The 19,811-nt window shown below is 43.6% G+C and overlaps 1 protein-coding gene across 15 annotated transcripts in view; it reads right to left on the bottom strand.

Annotated features, from left to right (window-relative positions):
• EYA4 (EYA transcriptional coactivator and phosphatase 4) overlaps window positions 1-19,811 on the bottom strand; it is a 671,943-nt gene that overhangs the window by 199,694 nt on the left and 452,438 nt on the right. For 9 of the 15 annotated variants that reach the window (XM_085612263.1, XM_085612265.1, XM_085612264.1 and 6 more), the window contains one exon: window positions 18,536-18,628. The exons of the other annotated variants lie outside the window; for them this stretch is intronic. In XM_085612263.1, coding sequence (XP_085468389.1) covers window positions 18,536-18,628 — 93 coding nt within the window. The remainder of the gene's footprint in view (window positions 1-18,535; window positions 18,629-19,811) is intronic. 15 annotated transcript variants of the gene reach the window in all.

Raw genomic sequence — 19,811 nt, 5'->3', positions numbered from 1 at the left:
TGCGAACGAGGAAGAACCGAGAGTACAGACCTCTTCCCCTTTGAGACAGAGGTACCTCTTCTACCGCCTTCTTTCTCAACAAGATGTCTGCCTCCGCCTGGAGCTCTCTCAGCTGGAATCGAGAGCTGACCGGCGGAATCGCTGGAGGCGGGCTGATAAACCGAAGACTGTATCCATTGCAAACAATATTCAGCACCCACTTGTCCTGAGTAATTTTTCTCCACTCTGCCGGAAAAAATTGAATGCTTCCCCCCACTGGAGTGGGTAACGGTTGAGGGGGAAGTAGCCGCTCAGGGCCGAGACCCGGCCGGGCCCTTGGTAGTGGTAGTAGCCTGCTGGCCTCCTCTACCCCTCTGGCACTTCTGGAAGGGCTTGCGGAACTGCTGCTGTTGTTGCTGCTGCTGTCCCGAACCCTGCCCACGCCCTCTGCCCGAAGACCCGAACCGCCTCTGGAACGGGCGCTTCTTCTTCTCGGACTTCTCCAACCCGACGGCCGTCAGGGTTTCCGCCTCCGCCTTCATGCGGGCCATCTCATCATCCGCATGTTTCCCGAACAGGGTTTCCCCCGAGAAGGGTAGGTTGGCCACTCTTTGCTGCGCCTCTGGCTTGAGGGACGTCAGGCGCAGCCACTAATGCCGCCTCTGGTGGACGCCATGACAGTAGGCGTGGGCGGCCAACAAGGATACATCCGCCGCTGCGCCGATCACCTGATTAGAAACCAGAATGCCTTCACGCACTGTTTCCAAGAAGTCCTCCTTCTTGTCCCGAGGCAGCAGGTCCGCATACTGCTGCAGGGACTCCCACAGGGCCCGTACGTAACGGCCCAACAAAGCCCCTGCACTCGCCGCCTTCATGGTGGTGGCGGCGGTCCCACACACCTTCCTGCCCGCAGAATCCAGCCAGCGGCTTTCTTTGTCAGGCGGGACCGTCGATGAAGGGGCGGTCGCATGTTGTTTCCTCGCCGCCGTCACGATGACCGAATCCGGCTTTCGGTCCACCCTCAAAAAGGTAGGGTCCGACTCCGGGGCCCTATACTTTTTCATGAGCCTGGAGGGGGCGGCCTTCGTCACCGCGGGAGTGAGGAACAGCTCCAACGCGGGTTCCACCAGTCCTGGTACAAGAGGCAGTAGAGGGCGAGACAGATGTTTCTTATGAAGTGTCTCGAATATCACGGACGTCGTGGGTGTTGGAACCGTCACCGTGATACCCAACTTTGCTGCCCCTCTCAACAGCACCTCTTGGAAAGAGACCAAATCGTCCACCGGAGACACCCTAATCCCTGGCGAGTCCGACAGCGTCGGGGAAAAGTCCTGTGCCTCCTACGGCGTCGTCCTGAGTCCGACGATGACCGTCCATGGCTCCGTGATCTTCTCCTCCTGAGAGAGCGGGAGCGCGACCTCTTCAGCTTCGGTCTGCCCGCCGGTCTAGCCGGTCCCGGCGACCGCGGGCGTCGTGGCTTCGGAGTCCCCTGCGGCGGAGTCCGGTACCTCGGAAGGGAAACCGACCGTGGGGGAACCGCCGGCAGCCCCACTGGAGTGCGTGGCAACGACCGAGGTGGGGGCGGCGGAGGCAGTGTCCGCGGCTGTGGAGGCAGTGGTGGCGGTGGAGGTGGTGGAGGTGGCGGCGGTGGTGGTGGTGGAGGCGGAGGCGGTGGGAGAGGAGGCGGTGACGTAGGCATCCGAGGAGGCGTATACACCACAGAGTACACCGATCCCCATGACTCTCTCTTCCTCGACGTCGGCGACCTTCGCCTCGACGGCGACCTTCGCCTCGACGTCGATCTTCGTCTCGACGGCGACCTGTGCCTCGACGGCGATCTGTGCCTCGACGGCGATCTGCGCCTCGACGGCGATCTTCTCCTCGAGCGTCTCGACGTCGAACTCCTCTTCGACGGCGACGTCGACCGTCTCCTCTTCAGCGACGGCGAACGGCGATCTCCCCTCGACGGCGAGCGCCGACGCCGGGTCCGATCTCGACGCCGACTGCTGGACGGCGCCGTAGACGGCGTCGTCGCCGAAGATGCCGATGTAGTCGACGGCGGCCTATTCAGGTCCCTCGACGTCGACCGTCGACGCCGCTTCTCCCCAGAGCCCTGGGGAGACGGTGAACAGATGGTGGTCATCCTCCTCGACGTCGCCTTCGACGTCGACGGGGAGTGGGAGCGCTTACTGGTCTTCCTGCCCCTGGGGAGCCCCCCAGAGGCCTCAGTATGGGCCAAATCAGCCCCTCCAGACCCACCTGGTGCCTTCAGCCTTCTCTCCTCCAGAACTTGAAGCCTGATTTTCATTCTGTCCCTCAGGGTCCTGGCTGAGAACGAGTGGCAGATATTACAGTTTTCAGGCACGTGGGACTGGGGAAGGCAACCTATACACACCTCGTGTGGATCAGTTTTAGCCTTCTTTCTACCACATTCCGGGCACTTGTCGAACAAGCCAGGCATGTTGACAGTACCAGCTACTAAGCACTTGAAAAAGTGACAAAAATAGACAAAAAACTCCAATAAACCCTTGAAAAGGGGAGAGCTCAATGCTCCAGGGTCCTGCTAGCAGGAGCCGGAAAAAAGAACTGAAAGTAAATGGGACCTGCTGGGCATTCTGGGATACTGGGGAAAGTTCTGGAAATCTGGAAAGTTTTCTTAAAGGCACAGTATCCTGTTCTACGCCACATAATGGCAGCCTATGGGGCTTGTCTGTCCACTCCTTCCTCTCTATCATTTCAGAGGCTTTTGCTGGTAGAGGCAGGGTTTTTTCCTATGTGGAGAAAAACTAGACAGGCAGTGCTGTTTGTGGATGTTGGTGGAATTCTAGTTGAAGTACTGGACAGTGTAGCCTGTGGGTATAGGCTGCATTATCTGTCTTTAAATTAAATTCTCTCTTAAAGGTGTATGCAGGTCTGCATGATTTGTCACCTTTTAGAGATTATTTTTTATTGCTCCGGGGTCCACGCACATGGGCGGGACTATTCACTAGATTATGACTATACACAGAGATCCCCTACTACAGAACAAGGTACTTTGCAGCAGGCCAATCCTGGCCCCTGTACCCGGCCCACGCTCCATTGCGGTTGGAGTCAACTTTTTGGACTTGACCTGGTCTAGCATGACAAGATCGCCCTAGTTGGCGCTTTATGCATTTAATCATTACATTTCAGTTTATTTAAAAAAAAAATCATAACTCTGGTTCTACTGATTAGATTTTTGTCGTTTTGGTCTTGTTTTGATCAAAAAATTCAGCTATGTTTTTCTAACCAGGTGTGGTATCTTTTTGTGTGGTGTTTTCACTGTTTTACTGTTTGAAATGTTACACAACTACCTTGCACATTGACTCTTAAGTTAAGCCTGACTGCCATGTGCCAAGCTACTAGGGGGTGAGCACAGTCTAATCTGAGGTGTATTACTGATTTACCGTGACTAGGATTGTGGTTCCTGCTTGGACAGGGTGCATACCTTTGCCAACCAGAAACCCAATTTCTAACACTAATTATAGGAAATTGGGATGGACGATCACTGGTGGAAATCAACTAGGACAGTAGAGAAAGTACGTTTACACTCACAGTCAAACAGCACTCGCTAGTGTAGAGCTTGTGATGAAGGGATTTACTGGAGAACCTGCTAGCCCTAGGCTGGTGGAGCCAAACACATCTTGGGAGGCACCAGCTACCTCTCTGATATTGAACGGATAAAGTCTATTTTAATCATGGCTTCTGCTAGCAGATCATGATAACGTGTTGAGAAAAAGTGGTTTCTTCCCTGGGCGGATTAGACAAACCCATGTAGGAGTGGCTGGCTCCCTCACTTGAAATGTTAACACACTCTATTTGATAACGAGGATATAATATATCTGGCACCAATCTCTGCATGGTATTCGCCTGCCTGTATCTGTTCACCTGCAGAGCAGCGTAAAGCACACGGTCTCCACTTTCACTTGTTGCACGTCACAGGAAAGGAGTTAGAAAGGAGGGTGGTAAAAGAACACGTATGCAGCAGACATATTGACAGGAAACTACATTATCCACAGTGAAACAATATCAATCCCACCTCTGGCCTTTCTGTGGGAAGAGCAATCGATAATATCCATTGTCCACGGGTTCTAGGTGCAACTTGTCAGTCGCGCTGTTGTCACCCGAAGTAGTAGTTCAGAAAGCTGAACAAACGCAACCTTTATCGAAACGACGATTGCACGCCATCTCTAAATCAATGCATTGGGTCAATGAAATCACGTCATAGGGCGTGCAGGTGTCATCACATGCTAAGTCTCACTTAACACGTATTGGTTTTGTCCCGGGATAGCACCGGGGGGTTGCGTCTGGTCAATAAGACTCTGGTCAGCTGGCGCTGCACAATGTAACTCACGCAACGTACAGACAGGCCTCTGAAGAGTTAACCAACGTAAATGGAAAAGACTACTCACCAAAGAAATGCACATTCACCTTGGCACCCTTAAAAAGTCACTTCTTGGGTGCAAAATGTGATGTGTACAGTTGGCAGTATTTGACGCTTTTTTTAATGCGATCGAATTACAGGCGATTAAAAAGACAAAAATTAAGAAGGCATCTAATTTTAAATTGTAGCTTGTCAACGAGCATATGGCATATGGAGTGAGAATAAAATACATTTAAAGAAATAAATAACGGAAATAAAATTATTGCTCACTAAAGGGCAGGACGAGGGCCAAAAAAACAAGATCAGATGTCATAAATGGTAAACAGTTTGCAGGTTACAATAAGAAGAAGTAAGAGCTGGCATGCCACTACTTTATTCAATCTGATCATTTCTTATTGCTGCCACATGGGGGCAGACTGTTCCCACGAAATGACATCCGAGACCCAGACATAACTGTCCACACAAAAAGCAACGAAAAAAGTATATACTCTTGAATGTTTATGGTGGAGGCGTTCATAACAACCATGACAACGCAGCACTGCTCTATGCACGTTAAACCCTCAACCTAGACAAAAATGAGAGGGAAAATCAAGCAAAATACTGATCTATAGCGGAGACCAAATTACGGTAACCAGTAGGTAGTCTCTTTATCATTTTTAATATTTATCAGCCAGCCCTGTTCTGATTTTTTTTATAAAGACTGTAACTCAAAATGGCTATTAAAACAAAATAAACAAAATTAAAAAGTAAACATAAACCTCCGAAGAGATTAGGCCACAAGGGGAACAAAGATCAAAATAATCAATTTAACTTGCCATGATTTAAAACCTACATTCACTGTTTGTGGAAAATAACGAATGGGCGGGGTTGCCTGTACTGCTATATTTCGCTTTCCTAAAAACATTGGTTTGATATATTTATGTTTTAGAAAGCCCAAAGATGAACAGAAGGATAAAACATCAGAGAGATCTTGAAATCAACAATTACAGCATAGGCTTTTCTATGCATCCTCTCTTGTCAGTGGTGTCCTAGCATCAGCCCAAAGCAAGTCGACATATTTCATATTAATACAGACAGTGGCAAAGCAGTAGGTCTCGTGTTGACTCTGTCAGTCTTTTAGGTTTGTCAATGCTTTTTTGGCACGGATTTTTGCAAAACTTTACTTTTGGGGAAGCTGCCGGGTCATTGTCAATTATAAAAAAAAAGGTTAAAAGCAAACAATATTAATTGGTCTCAAAAAGTACGTATTGCCATAGTAGGGCGGGCCTGGAACTGAAGGGTACTACTTCGGTGTGGATGGGCTCCTTCTAAAAAGAAAGAATACTGTCAATCACAGGGAAGTTAGCCAATGGCAGAAGTGGGTTGACTCACTTGCTTATGTTGTTTGGAAAATAAAATTGTGACCACCACAATAACAGACCAACACGTGAAGAAGAATTACTGAAAGCCCTGAGGTGTAAATAAATTATTCATATAATCTCAGTTAAATCAAAAGGTCTTGCCTAACGCCAGGCCTAATAAAACTGGTGAAAGTTTGTCTGTAGGTTATCAGCAAGAAACAAAGAAAGTCATTCTTACCTTTCCCCAGACCCCTCGAGAAAAACATTTATTCTAATGACAGTGCAAGAGCTCAGTCTCACAGCCTCCTTCTGCAATAGATGCGTTTAGTATTCTTTTCACAAAAGCCAACAGAATGCCATTAAATTCCTCCAGCACACTGAACTCTTAACTTCCTCAAAGCACAATTGGCAAAGCAAGCAAGAGCAAAGATCTGTATCTCAACATTTTTTTAGTTTCCTAAAAATCAGATGGAGCAGAGAACCTTCTGGAGCCACGAATAGGTGAAGAAACCTATCGAAGTAATACTAAGCAGGCCTCACTCATAGCAAAAGTCTGCTGTATGGCTATGAAACTCTTTAGCCTGACCTTCTAAGGAGTTCAGAGATTGTAAATTGCCGTAAGATGCCTCCTGCACCATTCAATGCCATGGAGCAAATTTTGGTTTCATATACCATCCTCACAGGTTTAACATCCCTGCTATCGACTGATGTACAGAAGATCAACAAACCTCTCGTTGTAGAAATGAATTTCCCCTTTCGGAATAGGGAGTGAGCCTCACACAAATACTGCTGAATAAAGGACCAACTATATATAGCGCTTCACTCCCTCCAGCAGTGATCCCTTTGGCAGTCACCTATGGCAGGTCACTCACTGCCAGTCCCCTGGCAAAAATAATTTTCCTTCCCAGATCATATATGGTCTACCTGGTACTCAGCAAAAAACAAAATGGCATTTGGGGGTACCGATTGTGTCTTGTGTTGTGAAGAAAGATGACAAGTTTAAAATTGCCAACTTTTGTCAGAAATATTTTGAATTATACTGTAGGCTGTCCGGTTTTAGGTTTAAACCTATAATAACTGATAAAACCCCACTGAAAGAGAAAAAGCCCTCACCAGTGAAAACATATAAACACTGAAAAACCACTGGCACAACCACAAACTAAATGCAATTCAAAGAAAGTAAAAATAGAGTGAAAGAGTCATTTTCTTTCTTCCTGAAGGGCCAATACAATATAACTTTGTTATACAAGCTAGCAGTAAGAAAGTCTGGGCTAGCTTTATTCTGCTTGAGTTTTGTTGTTTAGGGATGCCACTAAAATATTGTTTCTTCTTTCTCTTATTTTTTTGACAGTTTTGTGGTCTTCTGTCTAAAGATGCAGGTTTTAGAAGTATGTTTTAGGTCTTGTTTAATTATTTTATAAACTGTAGAGAATCAGGAAATATGTAAATCCTATTTGATATTTTGGCTGCGTTTGGCTCTTTCACTGATAGGTAAAATGGCTAGTTTCACAAGAATCTCTCCTAATATGTGTCATCACATTTACCCAAAGAGAATGGGTAAAAACCCTTAATACATCAGCTCCCACTTTCTAGTGAGTCAGTATTGATAGTAGGCGAATTGCCAACACCTCAGTCTTTAAACATTCAATGCAAGGTATAGTAACAAGTATATGTTAAAAGAGAGCTATCACCAAGCATCTGGGATAGTCGTTAAAACATGACAGCAGACTTTTAGAAAACATGGAACACAGTGTCACTTGGAATGCTCTGTAAAAAGGTTCTTTCCAAGTTCAACAAAGATTGGAGTGATATTGTTTGTATTTGCAGTGATTCAGCTACGTATATGAAAAAGTTTTGTGTTGACCTGTCAAAATTGATACCTGAGCTGAAGTGCTCGCCGTAAGAGATCCTTGCCACTTGTTAGATGGTATGCTGAAAGCATCCTTACAATCTTCAGAGTTAATGAGTAATGCTATTGACTTTTTAGTCCATTCCGGTGCACTGTTTTCTTATGTACAAGAACTAAAACGTAAATATTTATCATTTTGTGCTTTGTGTTGCATCAAAGAAAGAGTCATCCCAACTGTGTCCCTTAGCTGCTGGTTCTCAGGCCAAGGGGCTATGAATGCTATATTATCCATGTGGCAACTGATTACAGATTTTTTGCTGAGTGAGGATGCCAAAGGCAAGAAATGTGAGGATCTTTGGTCACATATTGATGTGAAAAAGTACACTATACTGCATTCTTACATTTTTACAGGAAAACATAACTGCTGTAGTGAACATAATAAAAAAAACTAAAGTCGGAAAACACCCTTGTCTGCCAAGTGTTCAGCATAATTGGTGTAGATGTGAAACATCTCCTTGAGAGTAGGCTGGGCGACCCCTTTAGTGACTTTGGCACTGCAACATGTTCCATGTTAGAGTGCTTGCCGCTTGGTAAGCAAAGCAATAGTGAAGAGCAATTCAGGAACTTTTATTTTACAATGTATGAGAAATTACTTGCAATAATACATAGAAATTTCCCTTCACCACCAATGGCATTTGAAGTCAAAGAAACCTCACTGTGGTACCGCTTCGATAACTCTGAGGGCATAAGCGCCCAGATCAGCGCAAATGTTGCAGAACCTGCCCCGAGAATCGCAATCTTCAAGTGAACCAGTATTGGCATGGAAAGCTATGTCAGTGGCCAGAGTTAGAAAATTGGGTACTGGCTGTGTTGGTGTTGCCCATCTCAAGTGCCAATGTTGAGAGGGCCTTTTCACAGAAGTTTACATGGGAAGGAAAGATCAAGCATACATGACCAAAGACTCACTGAAGAAGATTGTATGGTGTACTACAATAAGTTTAATTTTCGAAAATCTATTTGGACCTCATATACACTATACTTACACTGTCTATATGCCATGCTCTATCACTGCAGAAAGCAAGCAATAATAAAAGCAAAGCATAAACACCGGAAAAACACTGTTTCTGTAGTTTTTAATGGCGAGACAATGTGAAACCACTGATAACCACTATTTTTTAAGGTATTGAAATCACTTGAAAACACTGAAAAAAAAACACCAGAATTTACCAAAAATAGAAACTAAAAACAGAAAAGCCTAATTATACAGCTGAATACATCACAAAGTATCTACTCATGTGTTTCTTCAACCAGGTCTAGAAAACTCACCCTTCGCTCTTATAGTAAATGTAGGAGTTCAGGTAAAAGGACAACTTTGGCTTCACTACCTCATTACATCAACTAGAAAAATTCACTTCTAAATGGTACACGAAGCGTGTTGGAAAGGAGTATCTTTTGCCTTGTATCCCCCCGATGTTGGCCTTTCTGTCCCTATTTTTGCCAAGCTCGTTACAGTTGGCATTAGTACTCTGCACACTATTAGTAAAGTGCTTATGCTCCACCTTCCAAACATGGTAAGAGGTGTATACATCTAATTAGCACATTTAACTTACTTATAAATCCAGAGTGAATGTACTACAAGTACCCAAGACCCGTAAGTTGAATGCAAAAACTGCAGTCTGCAGTGCAGTTGTAAACTTTATTTTGATGTGGTAAAATAAACCTTTTGACAAGCCTAACCCTTCCTTTTTAATGCTTATACATCTTCCCTGTGGTAGACCCTAAAAGGCTCATAGGGCAGGGTGCATCGTATTTAAAAAGAAGGACATGTGTACCTAGGTTTTACATGTCCTGACAGTGAAAACATCAAAAAAAATGTTTTTCATTGTAGCAAGGCTATCTCAACTATTGCTTAACACTGGATTACCTTCAAAGCATTTAATAAGTGATAACTACGATTTGAGACCAGCTCCAGAAATACTTCTTCCGCTCATTTGAACTGTAATTTAAAATCCAAATTTTATTTAAATGTATTTATTGAATTTTTTGACAGCAAGTTCTAAAGTAACAGTAATTATCAATATTCATAGATAATGACATTGTTGCTCTAAATAGCAATCTCTATCAAGTAAAACACATTTCTTTATTAACGTTTCTTTTAGTACAGTTGTGGTTCAGGGCTGGCACGCCCATGATGCATATACAACGAGCAAGAATGTACATGCATTTCCGACCACCTCCTTCCAGGTCTGCAATCAGGCAAAGAGCAGAGATAGGTCATCACAGGGTCACAGCATGCAATATAATTTCAGCGCCAGCCATGATGGGTGCCAGAGCCTCTGTCCAAACCTGTGTGGAATGTAACATGACAATAATCCCAAGTAAACGTAAAACCATGACTCGTAACCTGGCAGGCAAAGGTAGCATCTTATAAGCGTGTGTGCAGTAGGTGCAACAGGTTGGTGTGTGGAAGCAGTGTAATCCTTTCCCATGGTCAGGTAGAGGAGCGGTTCGGAACCCCCTGGTAGCCTCTCATGCTGTAAGGGTGTTTCAATAGCATGTGCAGGTACGCAGAAACATGGTCCTCTCATCCACCCAGACACTGACATTTTAAATCCTCTTTAATGGTATGGTGAAGTCGGATTTTAATTTACTATCCTGAAAATGCCACCTTTAGAAAGATGCCATTTTTCTGTCTACACCAAATGTGCCTTACTTGCAAGAGTTCAGGGTCACACAACTGCTAATGTCTCTCCTGTGGTGCGATGGATTTTTCTTTCAGACAGGGGATGAAAAGGCCTGGTGTATGGGGAAGGGTCTTCCTCTTCTGAGCAAGATGACCTGAGCGTTGTACTTAGCCCTTCCTGAGCCTCAAAGGGTACCCAGTCCCTTCCTGACTTCCGAAGATGCCAGCCCGGTCACTGGAAAATGCAGCTCACACTACGGACTACCAGCCCTTTGTCCCCCTGGACAGATTGCAGTCAAACTCAGACAAAAGTGCAGAACTGACCAGAGCCAGTTTAGAGTTAGACAAAGGTGTAACCCACCCCACACACACAGGCTGCCACTGGTTATAAAAGTGGCTCCCGCAGAACCTCTCATCAGAACACTCATGGACCTGTGGAGATTCAGAAAAAGGACTTACCAGCTCTCTAAAGCCTGAAGGAAGACTGGAGCTGCTTGCCTTGAACCCAGGACCCCAGAAGTGACTCCAAAGATCAGCTGCCTAGCCTGTTTGAGTTATATGGAAACTGCAAGCTTCTAGAGATCTTACCTGCAACTGCCCAGCTGACAATTACAACCTACACCTGCTTAAATCATGCTGCCGGTCTCTGCTGGAGTGAGTCCTAAGCTTGGACTCTTGGCTGGTGTTAAGAGTGAACTCCTCCAACCCCAAAACAGCAAGACCTGGACTCCAGGTGAAAAATCAGAAGTCCTGGGCTCTTCACATAAAAAAGAACCATTTCATTGTGAAAGCAAACAGACTTCACTCAGACTAACGTGAGACCTGCATCCAACTGCTGATGTGAGCTTTCAGAAAACAGAATGCAGACTTCACTGCTCAGAGCTCTTCGCATCAACAACAATTTCCCAGTGTTTTCCGCCAGCGCAAAGTGCCAATTGTTGACTAGATGTTCACTCTGTCAACAACCGCACTACCAATGCAAAGTTCCGACCAAGGCCTGAAACTTTAGCAACTCACCGTCAAATCCAGCTAGCAGTATGACCAACGACAACCATGACGAATGTTTCTTGCGTGAAAATTGGACTAAGTTAGTAGGTAACCTTTCCACCAAGACAGACCTGGTCCCTGTAGCAGACTTGTGCTCCATTGTGGTTGGTCGGAACTTTGAAATTGACCCAGTCCAGTGTGACCAGATGTTAGAAATGGGGGTCTCTAGTTGGTAGGATGTTACCCTGTCCAAGTAGGGACCCTTCTTTCTAGTCAGGATACGGGGGATACACTTATAAAAAAATCCATGCTCACCCCCTTGGTAGCTTGGCACGAGCAGTCAGGCTTATCTCAGAGGCAGTGTGTAAAGCATTTGCACATAACCAACAGTAATACACCGAAAACACTACAAAAGGACATCACACCAGTTTTAGTAAAATATCCAATATTTTATCTGTGCAGACAAGACCAAAAATGATACAAATCTACCATACAGTTCTTAGCAATATCAATAAGCAAAAATAGACTTAAAATACAGTTCCTGGAAGTCGATAGCTCCTTCTGGGACTATCATGGTGTGAACATCAAATCTAAACAGTTATCCCTGGCCGCGGCGTTGCGAGCCAGCTACAGTGTAGGAAATACCCACAAAACAGTACCTTTAGATGGTGACTTTGTGATGAGCTCTGAAAAGCCGGCATTGGCAGGCGTTGGTTACGGAGGTCGGTGCAGGTGTCGTCGGACCCTTGAAGTCACAGGCTTTGCAGATCAAACTCCGTGCGGTTGAAGTCAGGAGCGCTGTCATGGGCGGGCACCGGGGCTACAGTACCAACTGCAGAGGTACGGCTTGCTGTGACCTTAGGTCGTGGTGCAGGCAGCAGCTCGGTGATGCCGTCCAGTGGGGTTGGTGAGACCAGGGCTGCATGCAAAGTGAGGCAGTACTCATTGCGGTGCTAGCAGGTCACGGTGCAGGCAGCGGCATTATCATTGCAGAAGCGCTGTCGTCAGCTGACGAACCGGAGTCAAAGGCACCAGCAGGCCAAGGCTGAGGTGTGGGGCGGGGCGGTGCGTCGTGTAACTTATGAGTGGTGCCCTCAAACCACGGTGCAAGCAGTGGCGTCAATGTCGGCGTGGAGCAGCGTCGTCTGGTATACCAGGCGGTGCAAGTGCGGTACCCATACAGCGGCTCGGTGGCGACATTGGGCGTCGTCGCCAGTTAGACCAGGGTTGCGGTGCGAAGTGTGGCTGGCACCTTCAGGACACAGAGCCGGCAGCGGTGTTGTTGACTGCGTCTGGTTGCTTTATCTTCTGTTGCAGCACAAAACACACAGTTCCCAGTGCTGGTAGCTAATGAACTTGAAGTCTTTGCTGTTCTTGATTCTTCTTGACCAAGGAGCAAGCTCTACCTCAAGCCCTTAGAGAAACGCAAACAGAGAAGTTGCAGAAAGTTCAGTCCAGTCCTTTCTTTGCCCAATATAGAAGCAGCCACTGCGGGCCAAGACAGCAAAACAAACAGAAAAAGTGGTAGTTCCTACTCACAGCTTCTCCCGCTCTTCTTCTTGACAGGTTCCTTGATCCAAAAGATTTCTAAAGTCCTGGGGTCAGGGCCCCAATGTTTATACCACATTTACTCTTTGTTCTCTTTGTGGCAAGGGTCTCTGAGCCCAGTCCAAACCAGTTCTGCCCTCTCTGGCCTAGCTTCACTCCAGGAGGTGGAGACAGCATTGTGCAGAGGAGACACTGCCTATTCAGGTGCTAGCGAAAACTATTCCCACCACTCTAACTGCAGACCAGGCCTATTCAGCCCAACTATGAGTCACCCAGGAAAGGCAGGACACACCTCAGAACTCCTTGTGGCTGTCTAAAGTGAATGCACACCCCAGCCTCTGTCACTTCAAAATCAGACAGTCAATACACAAACCAACAGAGGCACAAAGAATGGGTAGACAAGAAAATAGCAAAAACCAGACGTGGGTCCCGTGCTCAGTACGCCACTGGAGTCAAGCTATCCTGGCTGAAGAGGGGTGAAACCCTGAAACCGGTCCTAGGATGCTTGATTCCGGTCCAGGGAAGACATGGCTTAGCAGTTCGGGCTGGACTGTTCCCATGAGGCACAGGGTCAAGACTGATTTGCATATGGCCATGTCTGAACTGGGGTGGCGTGGTGAGCAAAATAACGATGGATTAAACCCAGATCTGTGACTGGGGTTGATTGTTTTGCCAATGTGCAACATTCCGTCCATCATCTTGTGTATTTTGCTGTTCACCCTTTGTGGGAAGAGTATGCCCAGACGTGGGTCCCGTGCTCACTACGCCACTGGAGTCAAGCTATCCTGGCTGAAGAGGAGTGAAACCCCGAAACCGGTCCTAGGATGCTTGATTCTAGTCCAGGGAAAACATGGCTTAGCAGTTCGGGCTGGACTGTTCCCATGAGTCACAGGGTCAAGACTGATTTGCATATGGCCATGTCTGAACTGGGGTGGCGTGGTGAGCAAAATAACGATGGATTGAACCCAGATCTGTGACTGGGGGTGAATGTTTTGCCAATGTGCAACATTCCGTCCATCATCTTGTGTGTTTTGCTAGACAAGAAAATACCCACTTTCTAAAACTGGTATTTTTAAACACATAATATAAGAATCATTTCCTAAAAGATGTATTTTTAAATCCTGAGTTCAGGCATACTAAACGCCATTTCCCTATCTTGTCGCAATAGAAAGTTAGGCTTGTAAGATGTTACAAAGCAACTCCCATGTTAGCCTATGGGACAGATAGCCTGTCAATAGTGAAATTGGCAGTACTATCAGGACATGTCACACACACCAGGACATGTCCTACCTTTCACACACACTGCATCCTGCACATGTGGGTAACTTGGGCCTACCTGAGGGATGCCTTACAAGTAAGAAAAGTGAAGGTTAGGGCCTGGGAATTGGAGGCACTTTCCTGGTCGACATGGCAGCAACATCTTTGCACAAAACACTGCAGTGGCAGGTCTGAAACACCTTGTGTGTGTGGCACAATCAGCAGCATTTGATTTACAGGTCCTGGGCACACACAGTGCACTATACTAGTGACTTAGTAGTAAATCAAATAAGCCAAACATGAAAAGACCAATCGATAAACAGAATTTACAGTAGGAACACGCGCACTTTAACAATGAACAGCAGGGATAAAGTGCGCAGAGGCACTAAACCAGCAAAACGAAGTTCAACGTACCATTAAAAAAACAGGAGGCGAGAAAGCAAAAAGACAGAGGAAACAAACCAAAAGATGCCAGGTCTAACACCAGATAACTACAATTGGTGCCTTGTGCTTCTTGGCCCTGTTTTTACTTAAAATAAAATTTAAAAAATATATTTATATATATGCAGTAAAACTGGTTGAATAATTGTTGTGTTGGAGTCATTTTATTTATTAACATATTCTCTGTTTTTCTAAATTGATTTGGGATGTTTCTTGTGTTGTGTTTTAACATTATTACTGCTTCCAAGTTAAGCCTTTTGTGCCAAGCTGCCTTATGGTTAAACACAATTATTTAGACACTTTTGAGGTCCACCCTGATGAACATTGTGTTTATTACTTGAGTGGGGCTCTCCCCCTCTCAACTAGTAACCCAGTTTCTTACAGTACTAGCTTGTGTACTTCTAGAAAACGAATCCGTAGGGGTGTTTTTGTGAGTGGGATGTATGCAAAGTGTACACAATTTAATTTAAAAAACTATTGTTTTCCCAGATGATAAAGTGAGAAACTTGCGCCAACAGCTAGAAATGAAAAAAAAGTGTGGCTATCAATTATTGTTAAGAGCTAATTTTAAACTGCATAGATACGAAAGCGCATTTACACTATATTTGTCTAAGCGCTTTTCAGAATAGGACTTCATGTATATATCTGATTCTGCCTGGTGTTAATAACTCACATTACTGGCCTCCACTGCATTTACAAGTATTTGAGTTTCTCACCTGAGAACACCAGCTACTGAAAGCATTCAAAGTCTCCGGGTGAAACCCGAGAGCAAAACATGAGGGAATAGTCATGGAAAGGCACATTCCTCAATACTGTTCCTCAAAAACCCATAATCTGCAGTATTTCCAACTATTTTTGATACCCCCGAGTTACTGTTGGCCCAGTGTCGTTAATTTTAGGATGCTAGGAAAATCTCGCGGGGTAACGCCCGCCCACCCCAAAAAAAAAAACTTCAGCACCCTGCCCTTTAACAGATGAAAGCCACAACTTTGAAAGAGGCAGGTTAGTTGTTTAACGCAGGTAGAATACAATTTATAGTCTCATCTTTTGAACACAAAAATGTATAGAGAGAGACAGAGCGGATCAACTTTAATCAAAAAAACAGTTCTGTTCATTGAAATGAAATAAGTACAGTTAATAGGAATATAGTGCAATAGATTCATGGATTTGGTAAACAAAGCCGTCAGTAAAAGCGGATATAACTTAGGTGTCACTTTATGAGGTGGCTGCTAGCAAGCGCATGTGTTATAACTACCCAGAGTTTCATGATTAGCACAATGAACACACAGAGTGCGCTAAAATTAATAACAATCTGTAAAACGTGATCTGGTGATTAGTAAGAACTATTTCAGTATGCAAAAAATAACCTAGGTATTCTCAAATGTAAACTTTTTAGGAATAAGCCTTTGTAAGAAAACCATTTGTATGAACTAGAAATGTTTCACATTAGGGAATAAAAACAGTTTATAAACAGTTTAAAGTTAAGAATTGGAACTATGTGGTTGGTTTCTTCTATATTGTACTACAGACTATCAAAGAACATGGCAAGTTACTTACCGGTAATATTTATACATTTGATAGTTTGATGATTTTTACCTCATACTAATATCTGTGTATTCACTTGATTCTTGTGTTTGTGCCATGTACATTTAACATAACATAACTGTATCCCAAACACAGCTATCAAGAAGCAGTGATTGCTATATAATTTGTTTTTTTAACCTATCGAACTTTATTTGCCCCGATTGCTCAATATTAAAAGAAATGTGACAAATGGCATTTATAGATAGCATTACACAGGACCAGACACGCTGATCAAGAGATGTACAAGACAGGATAGGTTTTATAAACTGAATTCATGTTCCATGTACTTTCTTGAGTACTTGATGTAGCTACATTGAATTCATACAATACTTTCTTATTAATATATTTTTATAATTATGAATATGTTCAGTCTCTTTGACATAGTCTGAAAGGTCCCCCAGTTACTAGACAGAGAAAGGACTAATATTTCTTGTATTAATCTAACAGACGTTCCTTGACCGGCTGGCAAGGATTTGCAGATAATTGACTACTTAGAGTCAGTATTCCATGTACTTTCATGACGCTTTGTCATTTTAAACTTTATAACTGGGAACATACATGAAAGTATCCTCTACTCCTAATGCAGTTTTGTCTCTTATTTAAGATTGAGATCAACTCAGCCCTGGAATTCCTTGTTAAGCAGTTGCTTTTAAAACAATCTATTTCCTGATAACGACCCTATGAGTTGTTTACTGGGTTGAAACGCTGACATTACTGCTATCATTATTTGTAGTCTAACTGAAATTCTTGTTCTGGGTCATGTATGCCTCTACAGCTTGGTCACTTGCACTTTCACAGTGGTTCTCTTAAGTTGTTCTTTTTAAATTATTCGTTTTGTACATTTATCTTAAGTTGTTGCACTGAACACGGAGCCTTTCTTCCACTTAGCACGAATACTATTGTATTATGTGTCATAATTGATGTTTCGATACAAGGAATGTGTTCTATATATAATACTAGTGCCCTCTTTTCATGTTGTTTTGAAATATACAGTTTTCTTTAGAGCTCCCATTAAATATTCCTTTATTTGTTGTTTAAAAATACTACTTAAGCTTTAAATAATCATTTTCTTTTGGAAAAGGGTTACTCCATCGCTAATAATTCTCCTGCTAATCTCAGGATAAGCTACAACCACTGAATGCTGAACTCGAAGGACCAGAGAAACTAATTCATGCCAAATACACAATCTACATAATCAGTGCCAAATCGACGGCAAGAAAGATGAGCTAACCAGAATGTGGGATTCGCTCAAACGGAATACTTGGAAAAAAACATCCTAGCCCTATCAGGTTTACAAGAGAAAACCTTGATAGTCTGAGTATACACAAATCCGTATGTCCTTTTACAGACAGATCCCTGGTGCTTCACTCAAAACTTTATAAACTATCATCTTGTGGCATGAAGTAGGCGTGTTTCAACAACGGCCAAGCCAACAGCATGCATTATGAATTATTCATGAAGGGTTTGTGCTTGAGGAACCGTCACACATTAGAATTTACTCAAACTCTTCCATTACAGCGGAGACCTGCTGAAAAGCTTAGCTGTTCACGACCTACAAACTTTGATGAGCGCACAAAGCTGTTGAATGAACTTGTGCTGAAGAAATGAAATGTGGCATTCAGGTCTAAAGATCAATCTAACCGTACCTTCTTTCAGCGATAGGGCTTTTACCCAACATCCATTCAGGTCTAAAGATCTATCTAACCGTACATTCTTTCAGCGATAGGGCTTTTACCCAACGTCAAATATAACATCATACAATAAAGAAGAACTTCAATTTGAAAGAATACTGACCCTAGTGCATGGTTTATAAAGTATTAGCCTATCAATTTAAAACAGTGAGGGGCTTATTTACAAGCCCCTTGCGCCGCCGGTACGTCACTTTTACCCACATTAAAAGTGACGCACCGGCGGCGCAAGGGGCTTGTAAATAAGGCCCTGAACTCTCAACAAAAGTATGTGCTTGGAACACACAAACAAAATTTACAATATAATGTCAGTTTGCACTATTTACTATTATGTTTACAACTGTACTTTCATATAAGTGAAACAAAATTCAAATTACCTTGCACTCAGCAACAACAAAACAACTATCTTTTTTAAAGCAAATAGTTTTCAGGCTACATATTCAGAGCAATACACTTGCAGGTGATCTCAATAATTCAATTTTTGCATCACCTTAGTGCAGTGTGCATTTTTATTTTGAGCTTCAATATTAAGGAAAGTGTCATAAATTTCAGTGGATTCACCATGAACGTGCAAGGTGACTTGAGGCATTATGAATGCCCTCCAGCCAGCATGGCACAACCTGGGATACTATTTGACAATCTGGTAGCTCCTAAACTCTACCCTTCTAGAATCAGTTAACACTTGATTTTAGGAGCTAGCTTGAACACTCAGTCAAGTGAGCTATGCTTCTAAAAATATTCCAAGTCTTTGTGTGGAAATAATGAGTGTGGCTTTACCTGACCCCGTAAAAGTGTCAAGGGATCCATCTCCAGTTGTAGCTGCGGTTTCACTGCTGTTCAATGGCTCTGTTTTGACTGCAAGAAGAGACACTACACAGAAGAATAAGTAGACATGAGATTGTTTTGTACCTAAATATCCAAAAAAGACCTCATGCCAGTTTCACTTAGGATATTCCTGATTTAATGTGCATGCATCTGAAAAGTTTAGAAACTCAAAGAGAATAGTGTTGATAGAGAGTGAAACAAACATGCATTTTTACGTCCTTCAGTCCTGATCAAGACCTCAAATTATACCATTTAATAGTGAATAGTCCACCTTGATGATGCTCCCCACCCAACCAGCTAGCTGTAAGTGTGTGCCAATGGCTCGCCAAAAGCCACATCTAACAGACTGTGCATTTTGGCACTCGTTCCTCGCCCGACACAATGCCGGGCTTAATTTGCATCCCTAGTCAATACAGATTATGCAAAGTTATGCATTTACCATATCTGTAACTGGCAGCATATTCTAACTGATCCATCTCACACTGAGAGTGAGCATAATTACTGACTATAGTAACTCCATTAGAATCAGCGAGGCAACAATTAAATGCAATGATTTCTGCTTTTCATGTATGAAAACATCTCAACTGAGATCACCACCATTACAAGACAGGGCACTATGGGTAAATCAGGAGCATGTACACAGACTAATGTTTAAAAATACACGCAATATAGGCTTAAAATATAGGATAACACAGGTAGAATACAATTCATAGGCTCCTCTTAGGAGAAAAAAGTAATAATGTATATGTTTTTTGGTAGTACAAGTCATTAGGCTAATGCTTGTGAAGGAGGAAGTCCAAGCAACATCAAGTCAGCAAGAGAGGAAATGTTTTTAGTATAACAAAATGTATAATATGTTTCAATTGTGCGAGTGACAAAGTCATAATAGAGAAAAGTGAGACAGCAATTCCAAATTCTAAAGCATTAAAAACATTTACATACATTCAATATTAGATGCAAAAGCAACAGAGATACTGAAAATCACCCGAAGTCCTTTAGCATCTCAGCTGTTCACCAACCCCTAGCCATAAGTGAAAATGATGGTTCACAAAATCCATGAATCATAAATCTTTGAATCAATCGGGGGATTTAGGAGAGTCCACTTTTTGCATGTCTTGATTCTGTTAGACGTGAAAATGCTGTATGAAGCAGTCCCAAAAGTCTTCTTGCCTAAGAGAAGAATCTAGCTGGATAATTTAAATGCCTAAGAAAATATATAGAGTAATCC

The sequence above is a fragment of the Triturus cristatus genome, chromosome 6, assembly GCF_964204655.1.
Source record: "Triturus cristatus chromosome 6, aTriCri1.1, whole genome shotgun sequence".
Classification (NCBI taxonomy): domain Eukaryota; kingdom Metazoa; phylum Chordata; class Amphibia; order Caudata; family Salamandridae; genus Triturus; species Triturus cristatus.
Note: the sequence above shows the minus strand (reverse complement) of the source record. Positions and strands in the feature narration are given on the sequence as shown.